We start from the raw sequence: 10659 nt of genomic DNA on the forward strand, positions 1-10659 counted from the left end.
GTAATACACACTTTACGGTCTATTTGTCATTTTTGTGTATGAAGGTTCAAATTCTTCTTTTTCATAGTAAATGTTTCTGTGTTTGCCTTTTCCATTGAGAATGGTCTGGGGATTTTTCTAGTCTTTATTCTAAAAAAAATCTCTTAATATATTGTCTACTAACATTTTTTTCATATTTGAATAAAAGGGTAACATGTTGCAATCAAAATAATCTGCATGATTATTTTTTACTGCATTGTTGTTGGTTTGGTGTCCTTAAATCCATACTGTTATTTGACTCCTTCTTTTTGTTTTACAGCTTTATTTCATGTAAGTTTTTATTTCTTTTGTGATGACCGAACCTGGTGTCCATAGATTTACTCTTGTTATATTTACTCACATCTAATGTAGGGATAGTCATAGGCTGTATTTATTATAGAAATATTATAGAAAGATTAGCAAAATGATCTAATGAACTTTCTTATACCCACCCATTCATTTTGCTGTGTAATTTAGTTCCTCCCTTCCTTCTCCTCACCTCCCTCCTCATATATATACACACATGTGTATATATACATATACACGAATATATATGAGCATGTATATATATGAATATACATGTGTATGTATATATGTGCATATATTTATTTACAGATGCAATTGAAGCCATTTGTATATCCGTTGTTGATCTGATTTTCCCTTCTCCAGGAGTAGCTACTTTTCCAAAGTTGTCTTCTGTCATTTTTGGAGCGCTTCTTTTTATAGCAGAGTATGCCATGTTGGTACTCCCAAAACAACTCTAGCCTTTGGCTGTCATAATAAAAAATGATGCTGTTAATCAGAGAGTTAATTTTGCCTTTCGCTTACAGCTCTCTGTGGTAAATGTCAAGGAATGATATCCCAAAGGCTTGTGTCAATCTAGTAAACTAGTTCCTTAAGGCATAAAAGAAAAATCAGTTTTTTGAGAATGAGTAGCCTTAATTTTTTTTTTTTTTTTAAGCTAAGAGTGATGCTGTGTCTCCAAAACTAAAAAAGAAGTGTGAGGGAAGAGATGTTGTCCTTAGGGTTTTTATAAGCATTAGGACAGTAGGTTACCGTAGAGGAGTTGGTGGCACATGGATAAAAGGGATCAGAATGATCTAAGGAACCTTCCTGTTGTTATTTTGGTCTCATTATCCACCTCCCAACACTTGCGTAAAGTTTTGGTAAGGAGTTTACTCAACTTTGCAGATTATTTAAACTATGTAAAGTAAACCATAACTGTTCTTAAACTTTGTGATTTCAGGACCCCTTCGCACTCTTAAATATTATTGAGGACTCTGAACATTTCTTTATGTAGGTTATATATCTCTTGATGTTTATCATATGAAAACTTAATATTGAGAAATATATAAATATTTATTAATTATTTAAAAATAACAAACCTTTATACCATAACACCTATAACCTTTTTTTAATGAAAAGCAACTTTTCCAAATGGAAACAATTTACTGAGAAGAGGGATTGTTTTCCATTTTCCATTTTCTTCAGTGTCTACTTTAATGGAAGACAGCTGGATTTTCTTACCTGCTCCTGTATTCATTCTATTGTAGTGTCACTCCTCATATAGCCCTTCATACTTGGGGGAGAATTTAAAGTGCAAAATGTATATAATATTTTGGAATTGTCATGCAAATGATTTTGACTTCACAGATTCCCTAGTGTCATCAAATTTAAGAAATAATTCTTTAAAATGAAGTAAATGTTAAAGCTAAAATTAATTTTATTTTATATGACAATTTGAAGAAATATTTACCAGTGGAAGTGACTTGATAAAAGTTTATTTCGCAAGTGTGTATTTCTTTCACCAAGTTTCTTATTTGATGTAAGAAATAAGTGTATCCATCTGTAGCTCTGCGTTCTTCTTTAAGTCAAATGAATAGAGGAAAACAATTAATCCTTAGTTTGATTCCAGGGATTTTCTTCCCTCCTTTTTAATGTTGCTTTAGCTTTTTAATTTGTTGTGATTTTTTTTTTAATATAACCAGTGTGGTATAAATCCAGCATTTGTCCTTAGACTCTTGCTTTATCTATCAGTGATTTTGTACTATAAAATATGTATTCAGTATTACTTATGTGGTAACATTTATTTCCCTTTAAAGCATCAAAATTTTGAAGAACAAATGCAAGGCATGAAGACCCAACTAATTCAGCTCAGTACCTTACTTCGATTGTTGGATAGTGGATTTTGCAGTTACTTAGGTAAGTTTGGTTAATCAAATTATACACCCAGCAAGTTGTAGGGTAATATACAGAGAGAAAAAGTGTAAAGAACTGTCTAAAAGCCCCATATACTCTGTCACTGTTGCCTGAGTTCCTCTGAGAAATCAAAGTGTGGTACCAAAATATCTATAATTATGCCTTAAAACAGTTTATTCATAAAATGAATTATTACTATTTTATGGTTTTCTTTTAAACAAATTTGAATAATTGTTTCTTTGAATTAGTAAAGGCAATTAAATTTATAAGACTTCTAATAGCTTAAGCTGTGTAGAAAAATTTGAGTTTGAAATAGGTCACTGTATTCTGAGATAATTAACATAAGAGTAAGCCATATATATGTTTTTTTTCTTCTGTATAGAATCTCAGGACTCTGGATACCTTTATTTTTGCTTCAGATGGCTTTTAATCAGATTTAAAAGGGAATTTAGTTTTCTAGATATTCTTCGATTATGGGAGGTAAGTTCTTAAATTATTTTACAAATGTAATATGTATTATGGAAAATACTTTATTGTTCTATAGAGTATAAATGAATTATAATAGTCTAACTGAAATTTCTAAAGCAAGTATGTAATAAGTATAGTATAAATATGGTTTTTGTGGTCTCTCCTTAAAATTTTATGATCTTAAATTGAATATCTGGTCTTTGGAGCATTTTTCTATAAATCACAATCCTCATGAAGTTTCTGGGCCACTAGGTTTCCCAGAACAAGGTCTCTAGACCATTTATATTTGTGTTCTTTCCTTGGGAGGCTTGACTTTATGTGAGACTCTGATGCATTCTGGTATAGGTTTGTATAGAGTTCAAGGAAGTTTTGACAGGCCAGTCTGTTGAGATAGCACTTTGTAGTGTGAAGTATTGGGAGGGAGCTGACTTGTGTTTGGCTTTTTAAAAGAAATTTAAGTTAGAGAAAAATATTAATAATGTAATAAACATCTCATGAATCTGACCATTTAATTTCTTTTTTTTATTTCATTTATTTGAAAATTTTTTTTTATTATGAAATTTATTGTCAAATTGGTTTCCATACAACACCCAGTGCTCATCCCAACAGGTGCCCTCAATACCCATCACCCACCCACCCATCCCTCCTACCCCCCATAAACCCTCAGTTTGTTCTTAGTTTTTAGAAGTCTCTTATGTTTTGGCTCCCTCCCTCTCTAACCAGTTTTTTTTTTTCTTCCCCTCCCCCATGGTCTTGTGTTAAGTTTCTCAGGATCCACATAGGAGTGAAAACATATGGAATCTGTCCTTCTCTGTATGACTTATTTCACTTAGCATAACACTCTCCAGTTCCATCCATGTTGCTACAAAAGGCCATATTTCATTCTTTCTCATTGCTCAACGTCGCTCCTCATCAGGGAAATGCAAATCAAAACCACACTCAGATAATCACCTCACACCAGTCAGAGTGGCTAAAATGAACAAAACAGGAGACTATAGATGCTGGAGAGGATGTGGAGAAACGGGAACCCTCTTGCACTGTTGGTGGGAATGCAAACTGGTGCAGCTGCTATGGAAGACAGTGTGGAGGTTCCTCAAAAAATTAAAAATAGACCTACCCTATGACCCAGTAGTAGCACTGCTAGGAATTTACCCAGGGGATACAGGAGTACTGATACATAGGGGCACTTGTATCCCAATGTTTATTGCAGCACTCTCAACAATAGCTAAATTATGGAAAGAGCCTAAATGTCCATCAACTGATGAATGGTTAACGACCATTTAATTTCTACCTGATAGATATTTTGCTTGTTTGCGCAACAGCGTTGCAATGACATCATATTTAACACTAAGGCAAGTATCTTAATATTCAAATTTTCATGGATACCTCCGAATATGTCCTTAGAATAAATTTCAAGACACCTCTGAATCAAAGAGTAGTCAGTTTTTAAGGCTGTTGATAGATTTTGCCAAATTGCCCTCAAGAACAGGTGAGAGGTCTTTATTTTTTAGAATGTGCACAGCAAAGATAGGAAAGAAAGGTCACATTTAATCACTGACAGTCAGTGTTAATGGACTGACTGTTAATGGATCAGTGTTAATGGATCAGTGTGCTTTTAGAATAGAATATTGGTGTAATGACTAATTGCTACCTTATCTTCATAAAGATTAGGGATTACAGAAACTCTCCTAAGGAAGGAATGGGGGAAATAATTCATTTGGATAATAAATAGACTTCTATATAGTGGAACTCCTGTGCCCTCTGAGGTTTTTACAGCTGGAGACTGGTTCCTGTACTGTCAGCTACCATTAGAGAAGGTGATGTGCTCACAAAGGATCATTGCTTTGTGTAGGATAACTTCCTTTGTTTGAAATTAGAAGTAAAACTCACCTGTTCTTTACCTGGAATCATACTTAATTTAATGAAAATTTATTTTTTGAGGGTTGTCATGAAATTTAATCTTAATGGTTTGATAGTTAAGCAAAAAAACACAGTAATCATCACATCCTAATTTTCCAGTAAATACATTGTACTTTTCAAAAATGTATTTATTGTTTGTTTCTTCGTGTGGTTTTTTGGTTTGTTTTGGGGGGTTTTATGATACTTTTACATTTTATTTGAGGGGCGCCTGGGTGGCTCATTTGGTTAAGCGTCCGACTTCGGCTCAGGTCATGATCTTGTGGTTTGTGTGTTTGAGCCCGTGTTGGGTTCTGTGCTGACAGCTTGCTCAGAGCCTGGAGCCTGTTCCAGATTTTGTCTCCCTTTCTCTCTGCTCCTCCCCTGCTCACACTATGTCTCTGTCTCTGTCTCTCTCAAAAATAATATTAAAAAATTTTTTTTTTAATTTTATTTGGGAAGTTGTTTGCGAGCAGGGGAGAGGGACGGATGGGGAGACCGAGAGAGAATCTCAGGCAGGCTCCACACTCAGCCTGGAGCCCAATGTGGGGCTTGATCCCACAACCCTGGGATCATGACCTGAGCCAAAATCAAGAGTTAGACACTCAACCGACTGAGCCACCCAGGCACCCCTCTTTATTTTTAAATTGGAGTATAGTTGGCATAAAGTATTATATTAGTTTAGTGTACAACATAGCGATTCAGCATTTACATACATCACAAAATGCTCTCCATGATAAATATAGTTACCATCTGTCACCATACAAATTTATGACAGTACTATTGACTATATATATATATGTGTATATACATACACATATATGCACATATATATATGTATATGTGTGTGTATATATATATATATATATATACACACACATATACATATATACATATATATATATACATATATATATATATACCCTATTGTTGTACTGGAATTTTGTACCTCTTAATCCCCTTCCCCTGTTTTGTGCATCCACCCATCCCCTTTCTCCCTTTGACAACTACCAGTTTGTTTTCTGTATGGAATCATATTTTAAAGTTTATCGATTTGATTAAATAAATGTCTCAACTTCTTTTTTAAAAGATGAATTGAGAATATTATTACTATATAGCTAGAATAATCCTCAGTCTGTTTACCAAATAAATTGAACTTTTAATGAAAACTTTGAGGTTAATTGCACTGTAATTAAACTTTCAAAAATTGGATTCACTCTGAAAATTATTCAACTTGAAAAGAAGTAAAAACATTTCAGGTATTCTTTATGTGTGTCTTTTAATTTTTCCAGGTAAGATATTATTATGTAGGTTAACAGGAGGAAATTAAGGCCTTAAATTTGAGGTCATTATCTCTGTTTAGTACATGCAGCTATTGACCAAATGTTTTATACATTTGGGTATAAATTTTGGGTAGTTGATTCAGTTTTTGTCACAGTCATGGATATTCTGTGTTATGTAATATAATGTAGAGCTGTCTCTGGGTGGTTTTGATTCCATGCACTATTTAGCTGAATTTTACCATCTAGGATATAGCCCCCCCCCCCCCCCCACTTTGAGACTGAAGATGGTTTAAAAGTGAGAAACTGAAGGCACAGAGAAATACTGAAAATGCCTCTAACCCTTATACCTTACTTATGATACAGCTTCTTAATTAATAACATTTATCATTTAGGTCAGGCTCGGTGATTTGCTAATTGTAGTTACTTAAAGTGCCACCATTTGGAATTCATCATATTCACATAGTGTTGAGCTTGATGTTAGTTATTATGGAGGTAAGCTAAGATTTCACTTCCCTACTCCTCACTTCCTAACTAGAAAAACAGTGGCCTACCCCATCTAGGCACCTTCTGCTTTGCATAGAAGTCATTTAGAGTTCAGCGTTGTTTCTGGGAGGAAAATATCTTAGAATTGAAATAGTTTACTAAATAGTTCTATTTTTTATAGGTAATGTGGACCGAACTGCCATGTAAAAATTTCCATCTTCTTCTCTGTTGTGCTATTCTGGAATCAGAAAAGCAGCAAATAATGGAAAAGCATTATGGCTTTAATGAGATACTTAAGGTAGTTATTCCTTTAATTTAGATTTTAATATTTTGGCTCTTTCTTCTGTTTGGTGGTACTGATACACAAAACATTTCCTTGGAGCTTTATTGAATCCCTTGAGTTAAAACTTAAATTATATCAATAACAGTACTAGGACTGACTCTCTGAGAATGACAGTTTGTTGAATACATATTGGGCAGTTATTTTTACCTGGCTAATTTGGAAGAAAAATAAATTTAACAAATGCTTTTTTATGTAGTTTAGTTTTTTAAAAAAATAATTGTCTTTTGCTTAGAACTTTGAGATGGTAGACTTGGGACAACTGTTGGATTTAATGTTCCATAAGCTTATTAGCTATTCTTTAACTTTAAAACTGAAAGATATTGAATCTCTTGGATATTTGTAGTATGTGAATATTTTTATTTTACAGATTTTATGTGTAGTGAAATATAACTGGTAATAAATTGTTTATATAGTAGAATATATTAGTGCTTTTAGTTTCAATTATTTTATTTTATGGATTCATTTTAGCATATCAATGAATTGTCCATGAAAATTGATGTGGAAGATGTACTATGCAAGGCAGAAGCAATTTCTCTACAGATGGTAAAATGCAAGGTATACAGTGTTTTAAATAATTGTAAGATTTTTTTGTTTGTATGTTTTTGGTGGTCAAGAACAAATTTTTCTTTATAGATGTAAGATAAAGGCAGTTTTAGCAGGTTGAAGGCAGACACCAAGCATTGGCTAGCATTTTGTTTACCATTATGGGGTTACAGCACTTAATTGAAAACAGTTGATTAATTACGCTAGATAAGAAACATTGTACAGAAAAATGGCAAAAATAATGAAAACATTTCTGCAACAACTAAAGGGGGCTGTAGAATTGAAGTATTGATGTGTTATCCAGTAGAATTAGTGAATACAGACTAGGACCTCATATTAAATGTGGTATCCCCAAATAAAGACAGATGCTAATCAGAAATAATTAAATGAGTGGTAGTCTGTATCCTTACATTTGTATCAGTGAAGCTCTCAGATATTTCTGAAAACAAGGCAAATTTGATATGATCTGACTTTGAACTAAATCATTCTATTCTGATGTGTTTTGGCTTTCATATTTTTATGAGAGTTCCTGTTTGGTCTTTGTATCATTTGTTCACGGTTCCAAATACTTATGGTTCACTTCTACCAGCATTTATTTGATAGCTGTTCTGTTCAAAATATGTAAGTGAGACACTTCTTTCTTTAAGGAACCTTGGGTATTAAGGGAGAAAGATAGTGTAAATAAGATTTCAGTTGATATCTAAGATACTATAGTAATAAGGAGAATGAAATAAATTCAAAATATTAGAAAGCTTACATTTGTGGGAGTGGTAGGATGGGGTGGAGAGTGACTAATTCAGAATAGAACATCAGGGAACCACTTAAGAAAAAACTGGTTAGAATTTCATCTGAAGAAGGAAGCTGTGAGAAGATACGTAACAATTAACACTGTTAGAATAATTATTCAGATTCTGGAATCAGTGTGACTACACTGTCCAAATGTTATTTTGTGATTACTTTTCCTCTACAGTGAATGATGGTTTTGTGTTTGATTTTGCATATTTAGGAATTGCCACAAGCAGTTTGTGAGATCTTGGGGCTTCAGGACAGTGAAGTTGCAACACCAGATTCAGACACCGGTGAAGATGAGAGCGTTGCCATGACTAGTTGTCCTGCATCTACATTTCAGAGTGATGCCTTGCCCATACTTGCTACCAGTGGAGCCAGAGATGACAACACAACACAGATATCAGTGTCCCCAAATGTTAGCAGATTAACACCTGCATGATCATTCTTCTTGCTTAATTTTTGAAGAGACACTTGGTTGCGACCTTTTTCAAGTACTTGAAAGGAGGAAATTTAAAATCTTGGTGTTGATCATGCTTTAAGGTTTATGGAAAGAAAGTGTACTGATGTTCTTGCATTAAAGCTTTACAAAGATTTAAACTAATTATTTTTGTAGTTACTTCTACCAAATAGCCTTTCCTTTTCAATAACATTCCTTAGTATTTTTATAGCCAAGTACATTTTATTTTCTTGCTGATGAACTGGAATTGGATAAATATTACAAGTGGATGAGTTGGAAATTATGCACTTTGAAAAACATTCACTTTGTTTACTCTAAGTTTAGTGGGTTTTGGAATTGATTAAATTAAATCTTAGGCTTCTCTATAGTGTTCTAAGCTGAGAAGTAGATTGTGTTACGCAAGTGATGAAATAAAAGAATTTGTTTTTCTCTATTGTTTACAACAGTACTCAGCTTAAATATTTATGCTGGTTGAATGTGATTTAAATTGGATATTTTCATCAATGCAATTTAATGTGTAGATAAAAAGAGCTATTTCAACCATAATAAGTGGATTGGCAGTATATTTTTTACATTGAACTTTTCTTCACTTGTATATAAAGACTATATAATAAGTACTTATTTATGAGTATAAGAAAGGATAGGCATATTTTCTTTAACTGAATAAACTTGACTATTGATTTATATAACCTGATTTGACAAAAGTAATACATAGCTTCAGTATGATAACTTTTTCAGAACTATTTTCTTAACCAAACATTTATTTCATGAGACTACATTCAACCCTGTACCTTGTGTAATTTTAAAATTAATTGCTTGTAACCTCACTTTACTAATGTGTTTATTATCTTTCCTAATAATGCATTAACTGATTAATCAGGTCTTTAAATTTTTATAAAATGCTCTTTGCAGAAAGCTTATGTCAAAAATTTCAATATACTATCACGAGTCTCAAAAAATACTTTTTTGTATATGAACGAAGCTGTTGTTTTTACCATGCAGTATTGCATGATTTTAAGTTATGTGGAATTAACATAACTGATTCCGTTTTAATTGTAATTTGTTAACTCCTGTACATATCATTAAATAAATTTGAAGTTGAAGTAGTGTTTTCAGTTAAATTACACTTAGAAGCAGTCTGCTAGTTCTTCACTGGAAGAATAAAAAAATCCAAGCTGGTCCCCAGGACATTTCCTATTTTTATGTGATTGAAACAATCTTTGGAATAAGTTATGGACATGAGAAAGAAACGTGACCCCTTTTATAACTGAAAATGAATTTTCATCAGCATGGACTTGGGCATAGTGCTGTCTTGGAGGATATAGTTGTCTGACTTGGGAAAGCAACTTCCTGCAATTGATGTTAATAATGTAAAATAAAAGTTATGCAGTTCTGAAATGGTCCAGTAGATAGATTTCCACACCCCCCCCCCCCAAAAAAAAAAACCCTAGGGAACCAAATGAACTTTTTTCCTACTTGAGTATTAACTGACAATCATGACAGGAGAATCATTAGATTTTAGTTTTTAATATCATATGTGTGTTATCTTTCATCAGTTAATAATGAGTAAGTCTATTTAGACAAAAAAAAAAAAAAAAGTAAACTGATTAGAAACTCGGCCTCTTCAGCCTTTCATTTCCTGCTGTTCAGGAAATTGCTTAGAACATCTTGATGTCCTTCTTGTTCTTCCTGGATAGGGGTTTTGAGAGGTTTTTTCCCCCACTATGTAATGCAATATCTACTTCAGAGTTAAAAAAAAATCTTAGCACATTTAATAAGTTGAACTTCTGTCAAGTTTTATTATAAAACTACTTGTTAAAACATTTTTACTAAACAGTCTGAATTTCTGTATAGCTCATTTTTAAATAATAATACAGCATAGTGTTAGATAAAGTCTTAATGAGAGCCATAAAACCCACTTAGGAAATGCTATATAAACTTGAGCTATTGAGGTTGTGAAAATAGTTCAGGTAAATTGGTTAGATTGACTTCTTAAAGATTTATTTCAGTTTTCATAAGATGTTCCTTTTGTACCCTGATAATATGTAAAATATTAATACATATTATCTGGTATTTAAAGTTGTTAAAATTTAAGTAATTTCTGATTTAACTATAAAAAGTATTTTCAATTTTGATATGAGAGTCTGTGGGAGGCCTTTTTGAATTTAAGAACATCTCTA

General features: G+C 32.7%; 1 protein-coding gene across 6 annotated transcripts in view; it reads left to right on the top strand.

Annotated features, from left to right (window-relative positions):
* Positions 1–9582, top strand: part of TBC1D15 (TBC1 domain family member 15) — a 100826-nt gene extending 91244 nt beyond the window's left edge. For all 6 annotated transcript variants that reach the window (XM_042947185.1, XM_042947188.1, XM_042947186.1 and 3 more), the window contains 5 exons: positions 2121–2220; positions 2600–2697; positions 6529–6645; positions 7159–7245; positions 8240–9582. In XM_042947185.1, the coding sequence (XP_042803119.1) occupies positions 2121–2220; positions 2600–2697; positions 6529–6645; positions 7159–7245; positions 8240–8461 (624 nt within the window). In that variant the 3' untranslated portion in view covers positions 8462–9582. The remainder of the gene's footprint in view (positions 1–2120; positions 2221–2599; positions 2698–6528; positions 6646–7158; positions 7246–8239) is intronic.
* The last annotated feature ends 1077 nt before the right edge of the window (positions 9583–10659 follow it).

This window comes from Panthera leo, chromosome B4 (genome assembly GCF_018350215.1).
Source record: "Panthera leo isolate Ple1 chromosome B4, P.leo_Ple1_pat1.1, whole genome shotgun sequence".
NCBI classification, from domain to species: Eukaryota; Metazoa; Chordata; class Mammalia; order Carnivora; family Felidae; genus Panthera; species Panthera leo.